The following is a 23081-nucleotide window of genomic DNA, read 5'->3' as shown; positions in this document are numbered from 1 at the left end:
ACAAGGAGTAGGGTCGCCTGTCCAACCTCGTGGGTTTTCTCCGGGTCCTCCGGTTTCCTCCCACTGCTAAAGACCCCTATGCGCAAGCGAATTATTGAAATAAAATTAAAAACCATATATTAGTCCCGAAATGACCTAGTTGTGTCGAGTGGACGTTAAACCCCATTCTCTCTCTCTATTAACTAGACTGAGTTGATTTTAGACTGTTATACTAGTACTCATAAAATACAGATTGATCTATTGACTAAACTGAGTTGATTTAATCTGTTAAACTAGTACCCACTGAATACAGATCAATCTAATAAATAGACTGAGATGATCTTAAACTGTTATACTGGTAGTCATTGAATAGAGATTGATCTACTAACTACTGAGTTGATTCTATACTTTTATGGGGGGTTGGGTGGCTGAATGGTTAGCTCGTGCGTGCTGTACCATAAGGCCTGTCATTGAGTCAACTGGCGTGGTTTCGAATCCCCGGTTGTACGTGACAAGGAGTAGGGTCGCCTGTCCAGCCTCGTTGGTTTTCTCCTTGTCCTCCGGTTTCCTCCCACTGCTAAAGACCCCTACGCGCAAGCGAATTATTGAAATAAAATTAAACCATATGTTAGTCCCTAAATGACCTAGTTTGTGTCGAGTGGACGTTAAACCCCATTTCTCTCACTCTCTCTATACTGTTATACCAGTACTCATTGAATACATATCAATCTCCGAACTAGATTGAGTTGATTTTAAATTGTTATACTAGTATTCATTGAATACAGATTGTTGCCTACTAACTAAAGTGTTAAATTGTTATATTGTTTATTTCAGCGAATAGTTCTCAACTGAATATGAGAGGAGTATTTTTACATGTATTAGGTGATGCATTAGGATCTGTTATAGTTGTAATAAGTTCATTAGTTATATGGTTTGGTGAAGGAGAGTGGAAATATTACGTTGATCCAGTTATGAGGTATGTACATATACAGGCTGGGAAATAACGGTTTTCATTGTACCTGAAAAAATGTCAGACACTAATGAACTAGCTCCTGACATTTTCAGGGGGGTTGGATGGCCAAATGATTAGCACTAGGTGCTGTATCATCAGGTCTGTCATTGAATCAACTGGCGTAGTTTTCGATTCCTGGGTTGTACGTGACAAGGAGTAGGGTCACCTGTCCAACTTCATGGGTTTTCTCCGAGTCCTCTGGTTTCCTCCCACTGCTAAAGGCCCCTACTCTCAAGCGAATTATTGAAATAAAATTGAACCGTATGCTTGTCCCAAAATGACCTTTGTGCTTTAAATGTTATATAAATTATTAATTAGACACTTATTAACATCAACTCTTGATGCCATTGGATGGTTCCAGTTTTAAGTTGAAAAGCATTGTTCGGCCATTTAATGACCTAATTTAAAAGTTGAGCAGTGAGGCTAAGATGCGAATGAACAGTACAATGCATGTAGCTACGATCAATGTACACATCTTGTCAAAACAACATCATTGATAACTTCGCTCAGAATAAAGTGAATTGAATGAAATTTTCAATACATTCTTTTTACATTATCTATTTTTGAAATATTATACCAAGAATGGCTAGCTCTTTATCTAAATCTTACATAATGCCCCTTTTAATGATTCAATAAAAACACAGAAAAAAGACAAACTGACAGGCGCCAAAACTGAATTTGTATCTGACAAAGTCTGAATTGGAATCAGACAATGTCTGTGACAGGTGCCTTGTATCCAGGCTTGTGCATCTATAATTTTGTCGGCTGGCAATTATTGACGACGCTTTGTGTGATTTTAGCGCTATATAATCCCTTTCCAAACTACAATATTGTGAAAGATGAATCTCTAATAGGAATATCAGTCCAAAAATGGTATTTACAAAAATATGTTGAATTGAAATTTGATCAATATATGTGCTGCTCGCTATGCAATTTGTTGTCCACACAAATTTAAATCTGATTGAATCCGAGCCAGGAGATTATCTAGCGTTGGTATTTTGATTTTGTTTTCTTAATTAATGATACATTATGTAAGATTTAGATAAAGAGCTGATCATTAATAATGTTCTTGCTATAATAGTTCAAAAATACATAATGTAAAATAAATATATTGAAAATTTCATTCAAATTATTTTATTATTAGCCAAGTTATCACTGATTGTGGTAACAAGGGCACTGGTATATTCGAGACTCGGTCATGCTTCCCCATTTTTAAATTAAATTTTTAAATGGCGAGCCGTTCTAATCTAGTTAAAATCTTGAATATCCAATGTCATCGAGGATTGATTATGTCTAATTTAATAGTTTATATAACATTTCAGACCTAAAGAAAGACCTGCAATAGACAGATTTAGATAACATTTCAGGTCTAAAGAAAGACCTGCAAATAGGCAGATTTAGCTCTTGCATAATGTATGTTGAAGTGTTCAATAATCTAGCTAAGTACATATTTAGCATGGATAAAGCAGTTAGAAATTTGATATTTTACGTTTTAAAAGGTGTTTGTTTTGTCATCATTTTGATAAAACCAAATGAAGATTTATTTACTACTCAATTACTTTATTATCATGCTATTGGAAATCATTCAATCAGAACCTTGATCTATTGGATCTAACCTTAAAAATAATATTATTTCGCTTAGTCTTTTGTACATGTATATGTAATCTAAGCATCTTTCTGTGATGTTCTGTGTATAACAACTAGTCATATTATAACCCAAACCACTTAATCCTCCCTTATCTTATCTCTTACGCTTGGCTTGTAAAATTCCCATTATCAACATAAAAATGTGTACATTAGCAAATCTGCTAAAAAAAAATGCCTAAGGAATATGTTTGATTGAAGCTACTAATGTGACTGAATCTGGGTTTATTTTTAGTAAGCCTCCTGATTTTATTTCTTGTCAAATTGAAAATCTAATTTCGGTTATGTTGTATAAATATTGACTATGGGCATGAACTCTTTAAGATGAAATATTCCATCAGTGTTTGTCACACGCAAATTATTGACTGTAGATTTAAAAAAATCCAAATTTGGATAATGATTACGGTAGTTAAGTGTTGCCTAATGTAATGGGTTGAATCAGGGAGCTGATTAGATGATTATCAATAAAACTTGTTGATTCACAATCACAGATTGGCACGCCTTGTAGGGATAATTTCAAATACACATATTATGTCTTATATCATCAACATCATCATCATCAGTGAGGCATTTAAATAGGTCAGTTATCTTTTAGCCTGTCAGTCCTTCTGACCAAAGATTCACAGAACTTCTTCAAGTCCAAAATAGTTCTAACGAATGTATCAAGATAGATATATACCGGGCAATCTGATTAAAATACAGATCTATAGTTCGTTTTGTTATTTTATACTTTCGATGGCCTAAACTACAGAAGATCTGACAAGTCGTACTGGAAGGTCGTGTCAGGGGTGGTCGTCAGACATTGATTAATCAATCAGTGTTGACATTACTAGTCGTTTACCCCCAGTTCCGTGCATTGGCATGCCAAGAACTCGCCGTAACAGACCGTTTCATAGGCTAATCCCTCACTTCAACCAAAACGCCTGTAATATAACAACTCTCCAGATCCTAGTGTAGTAAAGACAAGTAAAATGAAATTTTGAACTATAAAAAACGAAACGAAATAGGATCTGTGCTTTAATCAGATTGTATACCGGTAGTTATGATTGCCAATTGTTTGTTTGTCTGTTCGGGGTTGGTGGCAACACTAGGGCTGCTCCAAGGCTTAAATTTTGAGTATAAGGGCAGCTTGAGTCTGAGAAAGGCAGTGCACTGGTTTCCAAGTTCTACTACTTCTATGGTTTTTTTTTACAAAACTCGTTTAAGGAAGCCTGGACATCAGGCATCTGTTACAGAATTTGTGCAGTACAAATTATAACCCAAGATATACATCATCACACAACCTATATATTATAAAAAAAGCGCGGTGTGATAATTTGTATTTGATAAAGTCTGTGACAGGTGCCTTGTCCAGGCTTGTTTATTATAAGGAAGCTAGGAAGGGCTCTACCCGTGCAGGGATACTACATGTAACTTTAAATATGTGTTGTGTATATACTTGTTATTGTTGTTGTTGTGTTGGGGTGTTTTCTCTTGGATTGCCCTGGATTGGTTTTATTTTATATTAAGAGTCCATCAACAAACATCCATCTTGAAGTTTCACCCAATCCTAGAATGCTCTAGTGCTAAGGCCTTTTATTAACAAGGGAAACAACTCTATATACCATAATGGTTTTAAGAAGGCTCCAGACCACATTTAACCAATTAGTATTAATCTACTTTATTAAAGTAGAACAGTGAGCAAGTAATAGGGGCTATATATGACATTGTTTGTCTGTTTGAATTAACTAACATTGTTATGGTTTTTTTTACTTGTAGTATTTGTATGGTAGTAATTATCCTTGGAACTTCCATTCCATTATGTAAGTATATCTGTTACAAAAAAAAACAAAAAACGGTAAATTTTCTCACAGACTATTTTACAGTCAAGGTTTTTTATATGCACACATCAGTTAATTCAACTTACAGTTCTTGTCGGATTTTCTTCAAATTGTTAATTTAAAAAAGTTGGTTTTTGATTGCAAATTTCAGAGTTGTCTTCCATTTACGTTTAAATGTATCAAAACCTTAGAACACAAAACATGTTTATGAAATGTTTTCAAACATGTTTATGAAATGTTTTCAAATGTGTTTATGAAATGTTTTCAAGCATGTTTATGAAATGTTTTAAAACATGTTTGAAATTTTTTGGTCGGAACACAATAACTCTCATTCTAATTGAGTTAGAATGTTCAAACTTGGCATAGGTATCTATTAGGTGAATGCCTTGATGGAGTTTGAAGATGAGAATTTTCTGCTCAGGGTAAGGAAAGATAGGCAATTTGATTGGTTGATGCTTTGGGACACGATAACTTAGTTCTATTTAAGTGAGAGTGAGGACCTTGACTAAGTTCGATAATGAACATTTTCTGCTTGGGGTAAGCAGAGCGATAAGCAATTTGATTGGTTGAGACTTTGGAACACAATAACTCTCCTTCCAATGGAGGTAGAATGTTCAAACTTGGTGTATGCGTTCATTAGGTGAATACCTTGATGAGAATTCTCTGCTTAGGCTAAGTAGCGATAAGCAATTTGATTGGTCAAGGCTTTGGAATAAACAATTCTGCTTTTAATTGAGGTAGGATGTTTCAACTTGATGTAGATGTTCATTAGGTGAATGTCTTGACTGAGTTCAATGATTAACATTTCGAACTGAAGCTAAACAGAGCTGATCTATTTTAATTGACCGATGCTTGATTCGATCTGATAGAGAGTGATGAAACTTAGTGTATAGTTTGATTGCTCAATAATTTTGAAAAAAAATTAACAGCGATTAATTAATATGTGTCATCTATTGATTTTGGGATTTCAACGGGGGACATGAGCCTCACTGTTGCCTTTTTTCCTTTTTAGGATTATCAATAAGATAATTTACTGCAATGATAATTATATAATGCTATATTAAACTTTCAGTGAAAGATTCATCTAGTATATTATTACAAACTGTGCCTGCACATATAGAAGTTGAAGATATAAGTGAAAAATTAACACAGGTCTGTATTTTGTCGAATGAATTTCATTTTTTTTTGCGCTTCTTTAAATTTCTCTCAAGTTAAACCGAAAACTAGGCCCATTTTCCATGTAAACGTTTCCGCGTGCATTTTAATATGTACAGAAAAATTGCTAAAACGGTTTGACGTCAGAATTGGGGATTTCTCTTTACAACAGGAGCCTGACATTGTTTGCGTTAAACCAGAAACAATCTGGTTAAAACACAGATCCTATTTCGTTTCGTTTTTTTATAGTTTAAAATTTCGTTTTACTTGTCTTTACTACACTAGGATCTGGAAGAGTTGTTATATTACCAACATTTTGGCTGAAGTGAGGGATAAGCCAATGAAACGGTCTGTTACGGCGACTTCTTGGCATGCCATGCACAGAACTGTGGATAAAACATTAGAAACGTCAACTCTGATTAATCAATGTCTGACGTCATAGGGTCAAAAGCCGCTCGTACGACCACTGAGACAACCTACCAGGACAACTTGTCAGAGCTTCATGTAGTGTAGGCCATCGAAAGTATAAAAAAACAAAACGAAATATAAATCTGTATTTTAATCAGATTGTCATGGAAACGCTTGTATTACATTTGCATTAGACCAGCTTTTTTTGTTGGCGGAGAAGCATGCAGAAATGTGTACATTCAACTATTAGTATGGTATAAGACTGATTAATGGCAACAAGTTACTTTAGCTTTATCCATGCATTTGCCGAGAAAGTTCATCCAGATTTTCCCCCGTGGTTCTCCTTGTCAGTGATGCAGGACGGAAGGCCTTACAAGGAAAGCTGTTTAGTCATTCGGAAGATACGAAAATCTGAGGTCCCGTGTACACATTGGCGTGCACTTAAAAGGTCCCTTGACTGTTGGAATTCGATTTAAGAGTAGGTTGTAGTGCCGCTGTGGGGGGGGGGGAATTTCCCTCATAGCACACTGTATTGCGTATGCCCGTCTTCATTAGCCCAATTCAGGGCAGAACAGTAGGATCTTAAACCCCATTTCATTTTATATATTTTAACTTTCACAGACACATTTCCACTTTGATATTTTAAAAATGTTTTCGTATATTTTGTAGATTGAGGGTATTTTACATGTACATGAACTCCATATATGGCAATTGACTGGCAATAGAATTATTGCATCTGCTCACATACGTTGTCTTAATCCTGTTGTTTATATGAAAATAGCCAATGATGTTAAAAATTTCTTCCATAATGAAGGCATACATTCCACGACCATTCAGCCAGAATTTTTTGAGGTATGTTTAAAATCGTTTTTATTGCCAATATCGTTTATATGTAACTATCATTTGGTTGTCTGTGATGATGGAGGCACAAAATACAATAGTTAGCCCACCTCTGTAAATTGTTCACTAGCCAGTCCTCTGTAGATCCATCAGTCCTCTGTAGATCACTCCTCTGTAGATCATCAGCCAGTCCTCTGTAGATCATCAGTCAGTCCTCTGTAGATTATCAGCCACTCCTCTGTAGATCATCGGTCATCCGGTCCTCGGTAGATCATCGGTCAGCCGGTCCTCGGTAGAACATCAGTCAGTCGGTCCTTGGTAGAACATCAGCCAGTCCTCTGTAGATCATCAGTCAGCCAGTCCTTGGTAGATCATCAGCCAGTCCTCTGTAGATCATCAGTCAGCCAGTCCTCTGTAGATTATCATCCAGTCCTCGATAGATCATCAGCCTGTCCTCTGTAGATCATCATCCAGTCCTCGGTAGATCATCAGCCTGTCCTCGTTACATGATCCGCCAGTCCTCGGTACATCATCAGCCAGTTTTCTGGAGATCATTAGACAAATCCTATAGTGTGGTTGTACTGTAACAGAAGGATATGTAAAGGCAGTTAAAGGCTCAATACCACTCTTGTTGTAACTGAATAATATGTCCCAATCTTTATTCTAGTCAACAAATTGTACTATTTTACAATATTCCAATTAATTGATGATACAAATTTCATCTTAACACACCTAATTTAAAAAATTGGAAAAATTCAACTAAATGATTTGAAAAGCCTAACGTAAACCTTTTCCAATCTGACTTGGATTTAAAAATATTTTCGATCCTTCTGGACAAGTAAAATAGGATGTAATGAATAATTTACACAACAGGTAGGACACATAAACATCTAATACTTAGAATAAGGCTATTATTTATTTTCTGGAGCTGTCAAGCCAGCAAGAGTGTTACTGTCCCTTTAAGAAGAGAATAGATTTTAAATCAAAGTGTGATGCTCGCTGAAGGAGACTGAGTGGAGAATTTTTTATTTATGATAAGTGTAGTGTCTGTTTGGAAATTATATAATAATCAATAGTAATGATCAGTCTATTCTCTCTTACTGTTTACAGAATTAATGGAATTCTCCAACTGTGGCACGCGCTGTATCATACGGTCTGTCATTGAGTCAACTGGCGAGGTTTCGATTCCCCGGTTGTAGTGACAAGGAGTAGGGTCACCTGTCCAACCTTGTGGGTTTTCTCTGGATCCTTCGGTTTCCTCCCACTGCTAAAGACCCCTACGCGAATGATTGAAATAAAATTGAACCATGTGTTAGTCCCGAAATGACCTAGTTTGTGTCGAGTGGACTTTAAACCCCATTTCTCTCTCTCTCTCTCCAACTGTGGATAGATTATTCATTTATTATTCCAATTTGTTTGTATATTGACATTTTTTTTGTTTGATTTATTAGTTGGAGGCACAGACAGAGACAGAGAGAGATTGTGTTTTAGAATGTGGACCAGATAAAAACTGTCATCTTGATACGTGTTGTGGTAAGAAGAGCGGGAGTCCAGCACGACCTATCAAACCTGTTCAATCATTTAGTGATGGTGATCAAAATAAAACGAACAAAGCCAGTATTAACATGCAGGCAACAAGTGTGTAAACAATAATTAATTATGTTGTTACATTTCTAACTAATGTTTATCATCCCGCCACACACAACTCGATCGATCAGTGGAAATATATAGAAATAAGATAGTTGCATATGATATGATGATGAATAGTTGACTTTGTGAGCTGGGATAGTTAAAATTATAGTGAGGTCCTGTTATACTGTCAATCATAAATATATACAATTGTCGTCATTTTAAGTTAATGTTCAAATTCATGTAGTATTTCATCTTTCATTTCAATCATGCAATCACTAATTGTCTCATGGTTTATATTATATGGCCAAAAAATGTTCTGGTTCCCAGAGAATTCTTCGAAACAAATTTGATGCAGGAAAGAGGTTTTCAATTTTGTTGTATTTTCTTGTCAAAGGAACACTACTTTTCTAAATGACTTCTCATAAACATTTATCTCATCATGTTTATAGGAATGTATGATTGATTATTCAGTTTCATTTATCTAGGCTGCATACCTGATATTTGAGCCTACGGGTGATAACGACTGAGAAACAGAATATATTTTATATGGCCTATGCGACATTAGAAAGTTATGGCTTAGAGTTTTGAGAGTAGATCGAGCTCGTGGTAATTTAGAAATACTTGTTTGAAAGATTGTAAATACAAGCTGTTATAGATTGTAAATACAAGCTGTTATAGATTGTAAATACAAGCCGTTATAGATTGTAAATACAAGCTGTTATAGATTGTAAATACAAGCTGTTATAGATTGTAAATACAAGCTGTTATAGATTGTAAATTTGATGTCTGTTGTGGTTAATTGTGATTCACCCGGTGACTGTTGAGTTATTAGAATGGATATTATTATTATTCTTCCATATACACACCAGCTAAATAATGAACAAAATTAACAGGCCAAACCAGTTTTATTTTTAGTTTTTCAGGTGTCTGATTAGATAAATGGCCATTGTAGTCTTGTGAATGTTGTTTTGTTTGTAGGTTTAAAAACCTTGATATTTGGAATTTGATTAGGCTGTCTAGATAAAATTTCCTACATAGCATACTTCATGCCATATTTCTTGTACAAATTCTTTTTATATTTCAACGACCAACAAGAAATGATAATTAAATCACAAATCAAACTATAGGCAATTTAAATTATTTTAATAATCAGAAAATTTCATTGACTTTTCTTCTTTTTTTTTGGAGAATTAGATTTTTAGTATGAAAGAAATTTAGTTAGGATCTTCTTAGTTTTATTGTGAAGTTATTGCCAATGATCAGAAAGTCTCGTTGATTTTATCTTGAGAATCAGAATTTATTTTAGTTTGTAGTGCGAAAGTGAAATTTCGGTAGGATCTTATTGTAGATTTTATTTTTATTTTTTAAAAGTTGTTTTGGATATTATAAATGGATCATTATGGAAATCCTGTATCATGTTTAGTATTTATATTTGTTGATGATATCTGTAAATTATTTCATATTATCCAGACAATTGTTAATTGTACGTCTCATGTATATTTTATTGCATCCGTAAAAAAAACCCATAAAAACTTGACAATATATGGAGTTATTTCCCATTGAAGGATAATTTTCAAATATTTGTAATTAGATATCTGGGAGTGGGACCAAACTTTAGCTTTATTTGAGAGAAATTATTCTTATGTATGGTGAGTTCTCTTGATGGTTGCACAGAAACAATGTTTCCATAAAACTTACCAATATATGGAGTTATTTCCCTTTGAAAGACTTTTCCCTGGGATCTTCAATAATTTTCAAGTGAAATTAAAAGCTAGACACTGAACTTTTGCTTTATTTGCAAGAAATCCTTTTATGCATTGTGAGTTTATTTCATGTTTGCTGAGAAAAAATCCCAGATTAATTTATAAATGATATTATTAATTAGAGCTATATCAAAGTATTAAAGATATCAAATTGTTTTTTTATACGCCCACATTTTCATCCTGAGGTTTCATGTTGATGTTTTATGCCGTTGCCCCTGTCCGTCCGGACGTCCGTTCCTTTTGATATTGGCATGTATGAAAAATCTTGTTTTTAGCTTGTGGACACTCTAGAGGTCACAATTTTCATCTGTTTTTGATGAAACTTGAAATGCATCTTTATAACCCAAAAATCTTGGTTCCTTTTGATATTTGTGCATACCTAATGTTGGTTGAGTTCAAAATTTGTGAAAATTGGACCCAAACTGCCGGACAAAATGGCCTCCCCTTGTATACAAATAGTGTAAAAATATGGTATATCAAGGTTGTGGACCCTCTAGAAGTCTCAATTTTTATCCGATTTTGATAAAACTTTAAATTTATGTTTATATCACAAAGATTCCTTTGGTTCCTTTTGATAATCGCACATATCCAAACATTACTTTCTGGATTATGGTCCCTGATCTCGTTTTTATCTTGTGGACCCATAAGAAGTTACAATTTCTATTCAATTTTAAAAACCATTTACATATATCACCATTACACATCATTGAAAGTTGAGTTCGAATTTCGTACAAATTTGACCGAAACTGACAGACCAAATTGCCGCTCCTTGTACGCAAATAGTGTTAAAGTAATACCAAGGTTTTAGACACCCTAGAAGTCACAAGATTTTCCGATTTTGATGAAACTTGATATGTATGTTTATAATCCAAAGACCGTGGTTCCTTTTGATATTTGGGCATATCGGACTGTAACGTTTAAATATATCACCATTCCAACATAATGAAGGTACGAAACGTAACTGCCCTGACAAAATGGCTGCTCTTTATACGTAAATTGTGTAAAATTATGTAATACAAAGGTTATGGCCCCTCCGAAGGTCACAATTTTTATCTGATTTTGATGAAACTGAAAAATATATCTTTATATCCCAAAGATCTCAGTCCCTTTCGATTATGGCCACTGATTGTACGAAAAATCGCTTTTTGTTTTTAGCTTGTTCTCTATCCATTTCTTGCAAAATGTGGGCGTATCTTTCCTGGCAACTGCAGGCTTTATTTTGTATATAGATATTTGTATTTATGATCTGAATAAGTTATTACCTACAGTGTATATTTTGTTTAGAATTCTTCTTTAAATTATCTTAAAAGATATAAAAGCAAATATAGTAGCGTAGTTAGAAGGTGGGGTGGGGGGTGTATATTTTGTTTAGAATTCTTCTTTAAATTATCTTAAAAGATATAAAAGCAAATATAGTAGCGTAGTTAGAAGGTGGGGTGGGGTGTGTATATTTTGTTTAGAATTCTTCTTTAAATTATCTTAAAAGATATAAAAGCAAATATAGTAGCGTAGTTAGAAGGTGGGGTGGGGGGTGTATATTTTGTTTAGAATTCTTCTTTAAATTATCTTAAAAGATATAAAAGCAAATATAGTAGCGTAGTTAGAAGGTGGGGTGGGGTGTGGTGGGGGGTGGGAGGGGGATCTTAGCATTTGGTCTACTGCAAAAAAAAGGGGGGGAGGGGTGTTGGGACAGTAGAAAAAATGAAAACGCTGCTTACTATTGTACAGTAGATTTGATTTATGGGGTGTGCCATTGGGTGGGTTTTTTTTTCATACAGATTGTGGGGGCAAACTCAATACGGTATGCAATAGTTCTAATACAAAGTATCTCTGTAAGTTGACATTTATTTATTCATATATAACATGAATGATATCAAATTTATTTGAAATCGTTTCATATTTGTTCAAACTTGTATAATAAAGTTTGTCTCAAATTTATAATTTTTCTATTTTCAATGAAAATAATATATTCAGTAAAATCTACATGTAGCACACATGTGTAACATCATTCAAAAATACATAAACTTGGTTGTATCATTAAGTTTGTCCTAAATTTGTGATCATCATGTTTTTAAAGTATGATATTCACTATATTTAGCACACAATCATGTATCTTAAAAAAAGAAAGCAAGCTTCATCTATCAAATATACATAAATACATCTACATTGTTTTTTAAACAAGAAATTCAAAATTGTAAATTTGTTTGTGTAAATGTTATATGTGTTCATTGTTTAGAGTATAATTATATATTTCTACAGTGCATAATGATGTAAATATTGAAAATGTATATAATATGTAAATTATGTATAAGTATAAACTATGTGTACGGTATATTGTATAAAATATATGTATATTGTATAATATATAAGTATAAAATATGTGTATATTGTATATAAGTATATTATATATGTATTTTGTATAATATATAAGTATGAAATATTTGTATATTGTATATATATGTATAATATATAACTATAAAATATATATATATATATTGTATATTCATGTATAAGTATATAATATTTGTATATTGTATATATAATAATCACCAGGGATATACACCAAAAAAAAAAAACGGGTTGTATCTTAATATTTGAATGTGATTGAGCAGGGGCAGCTCCAGGATTATCCAGATATCTATTTAGGGTAGGTCTTGGAGAAGGACGGCAATCAACAGAATTAATTACACCAGAAAGAGGGAAATTTGAAACTTGGATATGGAAAGCTTTAAGTACATACATTGAATTTTTATTTTTTTAACCTAATCGACAGAAATAATTGCCTCTTTGCAATGAACAGAAAAGGGGGAATGTGGGTCATGGAGCTTGGTTAGTTTGGAATAAATAGTAAATTCATTAAATTTATAATTTCCTAACCTCTGGGGTGCCCGCCTCCCTGCCTGTACCACCATTCGTTTAGAAATGATAATCTGAGAAAATCACATAAATATTTATCTATTTCAAGTATTTGGAATTACACATGTGGGTTAGTTTTTTTTGTCTTGGTCGTGAATAAAAACATTTCAGGAATCTGTATCACTCTATCACTGGCTCAATATGTACATCAGTGCCATCTATGGAAAATCTAGGGGGTGTTCGATTGAATGTTCAGGACTTGGATTCTCTCAATTCCTGGACATTTTCTAGTGATAAGTACATGTATGCACAAACTGAATATGTCACCATTACTAACACCACCATTGATTTTGACACTGGCAGAGCTGTGACGGGAACCAAATCCCTGTCACGGGTTTGCAATTCCGTCAATTCAAAGGGGTTCTGTACTGACACTCGAACACCTTCTAAGTGATAAAATTTAGTTATATTTTGGTTATTTATTTTATTACCGGATATGATGAAATTTATATAAGATGTGAAATAGAAAAAAAAACAAACTTTATTTAATCATGAATAGGTTTCAATTTTATTTGTTGCTTTTATTGAGATATTAAAGAACTATTTGTTCCGCTGTGGAAATATATTCTAAGGGATTCCAGTTGATGGATGTGTTAGGGTGTCATCGAAAAGTTGGCACCTCGTTGAGAATGGGGACAAGAACAGGATAAATTCTATAATGATCACCACCTATTATGGCTTATCCTGACTTCCATACTATATATTACACTGCGAAACGTATTTGAACCGTAGCTGATTAAATAGGGTTTAACATCCTACTTTTCTGTACTGATTGGGCTAATGAAGAGGAGTGTACACCACAAAGTGTGGTATGACGGAAATATGCAGAACAGTGGCACTACGTCCTAACTTTATATCGAATCCCCACTTTGTTTTATGTGCACGTCAATATGCACACCGCACCTCGGTTTCCGTCCCATCCGAACAACTTGACACATTCCTTGTCGTGCCCTCCGTCCTGCACCACTGACAAGAAAAAAAACCTTGAGGCCCTTTCTCAGCCGACACCGGGAGCGAACCCTAGTTAGCGAGCCAGCGTCTTACTCGCCGAGTCATCCCAAACACAACAATAACGCTGCATGCTGGTTACTGGCTAAATGCACATTCTAGATTATCTCTGATATCCATACTGTATATGGGAGCCACAGTGGGCAAAGCGTTGGCTCCCTTACCCGGAGGTCCCATGTTCGATCCATGCCTTGTTCGAGAAAGTTCTTCGGGATTTTCCTGCGTGGTTCCCCCTTGTTACTGCTTCAGGACTGAGGGCCTGACAAGGGACAACGTATAGTCGTTCGGATGGGACGATAAACCATGACAGTTGGAATAGACCTTAGCCCCGCTATCCGGGCAAAGTTTCCCCTCATGGCACACTGTATGGCGTATGCCCATCTTCATTAGCTCAGTTTGGAGCAGAACAGTAGGACGTTAAACCACATTTCATTTCCAAATCACTGGAGTATGGAAACTACCTTTACTGGCATCTTAACAATACAAGTATTAGATTCATCAATTTCTAATGCTATGTACACATTGGTATTTAAAATTCGATGTAAGAGTAGGTCGTAGTGCCGCTGTCCGGGCAAAGTATCCCTCATAGCACACCGCATGGCGTATTCCCTTCTTCATTAACCCAGTCATAGCAGAAAAGTAGAAGCTAATCCCCATTTCATTTGCTTACTGTACACCTGTATTAATCAATTACTAATTATGAAGTAAAGCATGAATGAACAGAGCTCTAGTTCAAGTTATTCCTATCCTACATTCATATCCTGTTACTTCGGACCTACCAAATTGGGCCCCGCATTTTCTACAACCGACTCTGTATATTCGACATATACACGGCTTTATTTCCAGGAGCGCTAAAACTCTGGGGTATAACAGATGAAATGAAAAGAAATGGAGTTTAACGTCATAGTTTTCTGTCCCGACTGGAGTAATGAAATGAAATGAAATGAAATGGGGATTAACGCCCGACTGCTTTGCTCCGAACTCAGGGGCGGATCCAGGAATTTTTGCAGGAGGGGGTTTGTCAGGTTCCTGTAACAATGTATCTCCCCCCTCCCCTCGCATGGTCTCTATAATCATTTTAGCGTATATACATACACATTGAGCTTTTTAACAGAGAAATTCAACACCTCGTTTGACGTCAATTGTTTTTATGAATGAATACAATGACGGCCGAGAAACTTTTCTCATACAAAGTGTTGATTTACATAAAAATTTATGTAGCTGAGGGGGGGTGGGGTGGGGGGTATGAGAAACTTTTCTCATACAAAGTGTTGATTTACATAAAAATTAATGTAGCTGAGGGGGGGGGGGGTCGACCCCCCCAAACCCCCCTCTGGATCCGCCCCGGGAACTGGGCTAATGAAGACGGGCATACACCATACCGTGTCCTATGAGGGAAATTTGACAGCGAAACTACGGCGTACTCTTATATCGAATTCCAACTGTCAAGGGATTTTTTACATGCACGCCAATGTGTACACGGGACCTCGGTTTTTCGTCTCATCCGAATGACTGGACAGCTGTCCTTGTCAGGCCCTCCGCCCTGCATCACTGACAAGGTGGAACCACGCCGGAAAATCTGTGTGAACTTTCTCGGCGAATGCAGAGATCGAACACCCGACCTTTAGGCTAGCGAGCCAGCGTCTTACCCACTATAGCCACCGTGACACCCGACTGGAGTAATGAAGACCGTGATAAATTGCGCACAAAGCACACACGCTGTACGTGACTTGGTTTGGATAAAATATAACAAAATTAACAGAAGACATATTATACAATCATGTTTTATTACAGGATGGGATATATCAAAATATATACGTAATAAATATACATTAAATAAAACAACAATACTATTAACAATGAAATTTAAACAATTAATATTCTGATACACAACAGTTTAATAAAATCACATGATGTATCCATTTATATTTATATACAGTCCCACAAATGTGAAGGATATCAATTTTATACGAAACATCGAAATAAATTATATAAATATTGATATTTACAAGGGAAAATGTAGAAGAGGACAGGGTAACTCTAAGCCCTCGGATCAACTGGTTTTCTAGTACCCACCTACTTTTGTAGATTAAGAAAACGAAACTAACATGATATACATTTTCCAAGGAAAATGGATTTATTTATGTTTCGATTAAATATTAAATATCATAACATTAACTTTCAATATCTATCCTAGGAGAAAAGGAAAATAGCTTTATTTATGTTTCTATTAAATATTATACGTTTGATATTTCAACATCTATGTTGCATATTCATAAAAAATATTCGTAAAAAATATCCAATATTGTTCGTAAAATGCAGATGGCGCAAATGACAATCAGTGGTTATAAAGACTAATATACCATTGGTTGTTCCCACCCAAACACAGACAATGAAATCAATCTACAGGTATTTTTACAGCAATATACACGGGTTTAATATAAAACAATTTGAATGAGAATTTGTCTTCAAACCCACGAAATATAAGTACAATGTAGGTTAATTTGACTAAAAATAATTATGGTTATAATATTTCAAGACTAATACTGATGTGGTAATGTCTATGAAAGACTATAATTCAAAATGGAGAAATTCATTTATTAATTAATTTATTTATATTTGTAGAATCCTTTATATTTATCTTCTTCTAATAATGCCATTTTTCTGTTGACGTCATCATCCCCATAATCCATTCGTGGCCTTGCATCTGGAACGCTTGGTACTGCAAACGAAAATGAACACATTTTTCATATAACAATTATGATGATGTCAAACACACCCACCCTAACATATACCGATCACAACCCAACCCAGAACAATGTCTAGTATTGCTGATAAAGAAGCTTAAAAAGATTCATTAACGTATTGATTCTCAACCAGTGTGCCACCAGATTTTCCTTAGTGTGCCGTGAAATTTTTAACGGCACACTAAGAAAATTCGAAAAAAAAAAACGTGATTCCACTTGAGTATTCACTGGTGTTCATAGCTTTGTTTTTCTTTATTTAATTTGAGTCATTCTATGTGTCTATGACTAGTCTCTGTCTACGGTTATATGCCGTCTGACTTATGTTTTTATTTTGAAAAATTCAAATATTTTTCATATATATTTAGCCAGGTGTCCCGCTATTTTTTCATATGTTCCAAGGTGTGCCGTTCGCAAAAAGGGTTGAAAATCACTGCATTAACGGAACCACACGAGAAACCGCTGGGGAGATACCATAATAGGAAATACCCTGAGAGGTTGCCAATGTTCCGAATGCAGACCTCGGTTCGGCATAAACCAATCACACATTTTCATTTGGTTGCCTTCAATGATTTGATATTTACACGGCAACTCTGTTGAAATGGAATGGGGTTTAACTTTCTACTTCCTGCGCCGACCTTGCTAACGAAGACGGGCATGCACCATGCAGTGTACTATGAGAGACATTTTGACCAGACAGCGACGTTTTATCCTACTCTTCGTCGAATTCCAACTGCCAAGGATTCTTTTACGTGCACATGGGACTTCGGTCTTTCATAACCATCCGAACTGAATAGATGATTATCGTTTCTAGGCACTACGGACATTGGGAAATCACTGTGGTAAATCCCAAAGAACTTTCTCGGCCAACACCGGAATAGGAACCGCTGACCTTTATTGAAATAGAACTAGAAAAGAAGGTGCTTACATCGATTACTGCTTGGGTCATACTCTGGCATTTGAGTTGTTAAATTAACTGGTTCATATTTAGCAGGTACAAAACCATCTCCGTTCAGATGTGGTCTGGCTGACTGTTGGGCACACAGATCATCAGTAAACTTTTGAGTATCATACATACCCACTAAACCTATAATTAATCATTAGAGATCAGTTAAAAGAAAATCCGTAATTCACTGAAAACAAGGTAGGGATATTGACCTGACCTATAAACATAATTTTAGTTGTGATTGGTACCGTGAGCGGGGAAGGCTATCCTTTCTCTTGTCATAGACACCTAGCACTACTTCGCTATTGGGTAGTCCTCAGTTCGGAGGTTCATAACTTTACTCGATTCTGCGTTTCGTTTTATGGACTCTTTGATTACCCCTTACAGATTATTGCGTACAATATTTGTATCTAATTAATGACATTATTCAAAGTTAAAAGTATTTTCACGGCTAATGACACAAGGTACATGGTGAAGAGAACTGAAAGTAGGTGATAATGGTGAAGAGGCTTGATGTATATAAATGGACTAAGACTAGTAATTGTTTCCCCTGAATTGGAAAACAAAAAAAATTCCCACCCCTTCACCTAACCTTTATTGCAATGGAAATCTGTTAAATGACGTCATATACTGCCGTTATAACGCATAACCTGATATGGCGAAGCAAATAGATCGAAACGGTCAACACCCTTCAATATTTTGGTGAGATGATTGTGACATGATGGGCCCTTTGTGGTTATAAAGATTAAGATCATTGGAACGTTAATAAAAATGTTGTTGGCCATTGAAGTCAATGGGGTAGCGAATTACGAGTCTTGGTCATATACCACACAGTTATGTGCCGTTAGTGTAAGACTAGTAATTGTAACGAAAAAAAACAAAAAAAATAATAAAAAAAACAAACAAAAAAACACAGAGAGTCAAAAGGTTAGAAAGTGAGTTGCACACTTTGCGAAAAAATATTAAGTGTTGCTATAGAAACAGAATAAAGATTTGACAAAAATGCAGACTCTTTCACGGAGTATGTTGCGAGTGGGAAAATAATGTTTGCGTATAGCGGAAAGTAAGATTGCGCAATAAATATACGAGAAAGAATTTCAACTGTTTTCAAAAAGCAAGAAATGGAAATTTAAGCCTAGCAAGAAATGGAAATTTAAGCTTAGCAATAAAGCCCAATCAAGTAAAAACACATTAACGGTACTGTTCTGGAGTCTGGGCGCAGAGGTCGGCATTCTTCTCGACATTTTGTGAATGACTTTCAACTTCCGCTTACCATCGACGAACATGACTTGATTGCCGCCATGACCAACAACTTCTGTCATGTGTCGCCATGATCCACCGGCTCTGCCCATTCTTCCGCTTCTAGGTGTCGTCATTTGACCAGAAATTTCTGTATCACGATCACGTGGCGTGTTCACAAAACAGACGTTAGTTCCGCTGTGACCTTGAACTTCTGTGACGTTTCTCCAGTTTCCGCCACTGCGCCCAAGACGTCCCTCTGGTGAATGATAAACACGTGGAGGCATTCTGCTATTCTTACCATCTACGAACACCACTCGGCTACCACTGTGTCCTAACACCTCCTTGATGTTTCTCCATGATCCACCAATACGTCCCTGTCGTTCCCTGTTGCACATAGAGAATAAATAATAACATTAGATTTGGTAAAAGTTGAGTAAAACATTCTAAAACGAACATTGATTAGCCTAATTGGGGACCGACTGAGGCTAACTAAAACCGTGACAACGGAACGTTAACTCTTTACTGCTCAGATTTTGACCTTTAGGCTTCAAAGTTTCACGTGACAATTAGTCTGGTTCTTAGGCCTACCCAATATGATTTAAGTTGCACATGATACAAAGGCTAAGTAATGTGTTCAGCTAACAACGTGGTACGGGCGCGTGTGACCAAGGAACGGTGTCGGTGGTAATGCCTTCTCCAAGATGTGTATAGTGACAATGATACACAATATGATATATCAATGGAAATGAAATGGGGTTTAACGTCCTACTGTTCTGCTCCTAAACTGGGCTAATGAAGACGGGCATACGCCATACAGTGTACTATGAGGGAAATTTTGCCCGGGCAGCGGCGATACGGCCTACTCTTATATCGAATTCCAACTGCCAAGGGATCTTTTACGTGCACGCCAATATGTACACAGGACTCGGTTTTTCGCCCCATCCGTACGACTAGACAGCTGTCCTTTTTGGGGCCCCCCGTCCTGCATCATTGACAAGGGGAAACCACGCCGGAAAATGAACTTTCTCGGCCAATGCAGGGATCGAACACCCGACCTCCAGGCTAGCCAGCCAGCGTCTTACCCACTTAGCCACGTGATCCCCATATAACAATGGGGCTGTGTGTCAAGGTCTGTGGAATTGTATGACTTTACAAGACGTTCTTTGAAATATGAGTCAAAATAATTATCAAATTCTTTCAAATAACGTTAACCACAATGTCAAATAGCCTACATGCAGGATCGTTCATATATTTCCAAATTGAACAGTCAATTATCGAGATTTTCGTACTGTGCTTTTTACTGCTACAATTAAACACCAGTTTATTCTTCCGTTGGTTTGCGATCACAAAATGTGACCTTGAAGCTATTTTTGCGATTTTGAAATTTGACTGAATTAAAGGTAAATGTGGTGTCAGATATTAATACGTAGCTTACCTTGCTTTACCGGGATTAGGATGTCTATAAGCTATCTGTTGACTGAGCTCAGTATAAGCTTTACCATATTTATCATTAAATCCTGGTCGAGTATCAGCCATTGTGTTCTACAAGGAAACACGACGTAAAAATAACATGAATTATTTATTTTCAACTTACTAGAAGATGTAATCAGATTATATCGAGGACTTTGTTCTACATTTCTAATAAATAATAGATGCGAATAGAGACTAGTTGTCTAATAGTCTAATACAAAATAAAGATTGCTATATATTATTTATCCTGCTCTCTAAGAACCTCATTGTAAATGCTGCAATCTGATTAAAACACAGATCCAATTTCGTTTCGTTTTTATAGTTCAAAATTTCGATTTTACTTGTCTTTACTACACTTGGATCTGGAAGCGTTGTTATTTAACTCGTGTTCTGCTTGAAATGAGGGGTCAGAAATTAGCGGCAATAGAAATCAAAACAAAGCAAAAGTAGATAAAAAATACATGGCGGTCGCTAATTGGTTAATCGAATGACTGACGTAATCGGGTCATAGAACGTGAACTCCCACTATAACTTGTTAGATCTACATGTAGTGTAGGCCATCGAAAGTATAAAAACGAAACGAAATATAGATCTATATTTTAATTAGATTGATTAAAACACAGATCCTCTTTCGTTTCGTTTTTTACAGTTCAAAATTTCGTTTTATTTGTCTGTACTGCACTAGGATCTGGAAGAGTTGTTATATAACAGGTGTTCTGGGTGTCGTGAGGGATTAGCCAATGAAACCATCTGTTACGGCGACTTCTTGGCGTGTCATGCACGGAACTGAGGGTAAACCAATAGAAACGTCAACGAAACGAAATATAGATCTGAGTTTTCTTACGAACTAGTTTAATTTTCAAAGTATGTCGATGCTATTTCGTTAGCATTTGTCGTCCCTGGTTCACCTACATGCGAGAGCTAAATCTGTCTATTGCAGGTCTTTCTTTAGTCCTGAAAGTTATCTGAATTATTAATTAGACCTTAATTAACCTATCCAGGACATAACCAACTCTAGATGGCAGCGCTAGCCTGCGATCTTTAGTGGATTGTGAGCCAATTTACTTCATAACTTTCCATCTCGATTTAACGATTAAATGGATAATCGAGACTATGCTGTTTATTGTACTGACTTTTGTAATGATGACCGAGGCTAGGGGGAAATTTCAGTCGCTTAGTTCTCGGTTCATAGTAGATCAATCAAAATGAAATTTTCAGCAAATTGCCTTTACATTATCTAGTGTTTAACTATTATAGTGAGAACTGCCAACTCGTTATCGAATCTCCCATATTGTATCTTTAATGTTTTCTCATTTATTTAATTTCGTGACTTTAAATGGCCGGCTGGCCAAGGAAAGGCGTCTATCATTCAACTGGAACGAAAACCCGAGGTTCTGCATACACAAGGATTCCCTGACAATTTGAATCAAAATACAAGTATGGCTTAACGCTGCTGCCCGGGCATCGTTTTCTACAGAGCATGCTCATAATATGACTTCTTTATTATCCCCGTTGGTGCATAAAAGTAAGACGATAAACCCCATTTAAATGATAAATCTACTTACCGCTTTCATCCAATTACTGTCTGACATAGTGACTGGAACACCGGATGACAGAACACGATTCTGTACATTCATCCAGTCGTTCATACAACCGTATGTTGTTCTGAAGAAAATAAAAAATACCCAGCCATGTAAAGATTGATATATATATTATATAAAAATCTGTAAACGTCATCAGCTGATAATAATTTGTGACGTTGGTAATGGATCGTTGCAACAAAGGAAGATGACTCGGTCATCGACATCCACTGCCCTGGCATAAACACTTAGTCATATTAGTCATATTTTCCATGAAAACACAAAAAATATTAAAAATGAGGGGTTGCTAATTAGCAAATTTTCGAAAAGTTATATTGAAAGGTTCATGAAATATGCTGTGGAAACAAAACAAGGACGGTCGGCGCGGCGTACTTCCAGTACAAGGGGACAAGATTAACACATCAATGATGCATCCAATCACAAAACATCAATCAAAAAGAAAACGAGGAAAAACATAAAAAACCTAATCAACCTTCAACTTTAAAACTTACATATGAGGAACTGTATGTTCTCTCAATAAATAGGTAGGTGTAAACATTGATGGTTTTGGTCGTGCTATTTCCACAGAACTGAATAAATCCATTTTCTATCAATTTTACTCAAAAGATGACCAAAAATGTCTCCAAAAACTGTTGAAGTTTCAAGTTTACAATTACGAATATGTCTCACTCAAACTGTTGCATACACCTGGACGGTGTCTGATATTCTTCTCACTAAAACGACCGCGGTACAAAGATTAAAACACACAAGGGCCCCCTTGAACTGAATAAATATAAGCTACGGTACACTAATTAAAGGTACAATGCGATACCTGATACCCTGTTTGTTGTATTAAAACCCCCACATTGCCGTGCACGTAAGAGATCCCTTGGGAGTTGGAATTCGATATAAGAGTAGGCCA

The 23081-nt window shown here is 35.8% G+C and overlaps 2 protein-coding genes across 3 annotated transcripts in view; one reads left to right on the top strand and one right to left on the bottom strand.

The window, feature by feature from the left end:
- LOC126824600 (proton-coupled zinc antiporter SLC30A1) overlaps positions 1 to 11678 on the top strand; it is a 37276-nt gene extending 25598 nt beyond the window's left edge. For both annotated transcript variants that reach the window (XM_050553860.2, XM_050553858.2), the window contains exons 5-9: positions 814 to 955; positions 4394 to 4437; positions 5528 to 5607; positions 6688 to 6870; positions 8310 to 11678. In XM_050553860.2, coding sequence (XP_050409817.1) covers positions 814 to 955; positions 4394 to 4437; positions 5528 to 5607; positions 6688 to 6870; positions 8310 to 8504 — 644 coding nt within the window. In that variant the 3' untranslated portion in view covers positions 8505 to 11678. The remainder of the gene's footprint in view (positions 1 to 813; positions 956 to 4393; positions 4438 to 5527; positions 5608 to 6687; positions 6871 to 8309) is intronic.
- Positions 11679 to 16623: 4945 nt separating this feature from the next.
- On the bottom strand, positions 16624 to 22774 carry LOC126824604 (uncharacterized). Its single transcript, XM_050553867.2, has 6 exons — positions 22672 to 22774; positions 22145 to 22244; positions 20545 to 20651; positions 19408 to 19493; positions 17850 to 18008; positions 16624 to 16899 (listed from the first exon to the last, which is right to left on the bottom strand). The coding sequence occupies exons 1-6, from the start codon at positions 22761 to 22763 to the stop codon at positions 16787 to 16789; spliced, it is 657 nt and encodes a 218-aa protein (XP_050409824.1). The 5' UTR covers positions 22764 to 22774; the 3' UTR covers positions 16624 to 16786.
- Between the last annotated feature and the right edge of the window lie 307 nt (positions 22775 to 23081).

Source organism: Patella vulgata, chromosome 6, assembly GCF_932274485.2.
Source record: "Patella vulgata chromosome 6, xgPatVulg1.2, whole genome shotgun sequence".
NCBI classification, from domain to species: domain Eukaryota; kingdom Metazoa; phylum Mollusca; class Gastropoda; family Patellidae; genus Patella; species Patella vulgata.
The sequence above is the reverse complement of the archived record's forward strand: the minus strand, read 5'-3'. Positions and strand labels throughout refer to the sequence as shown.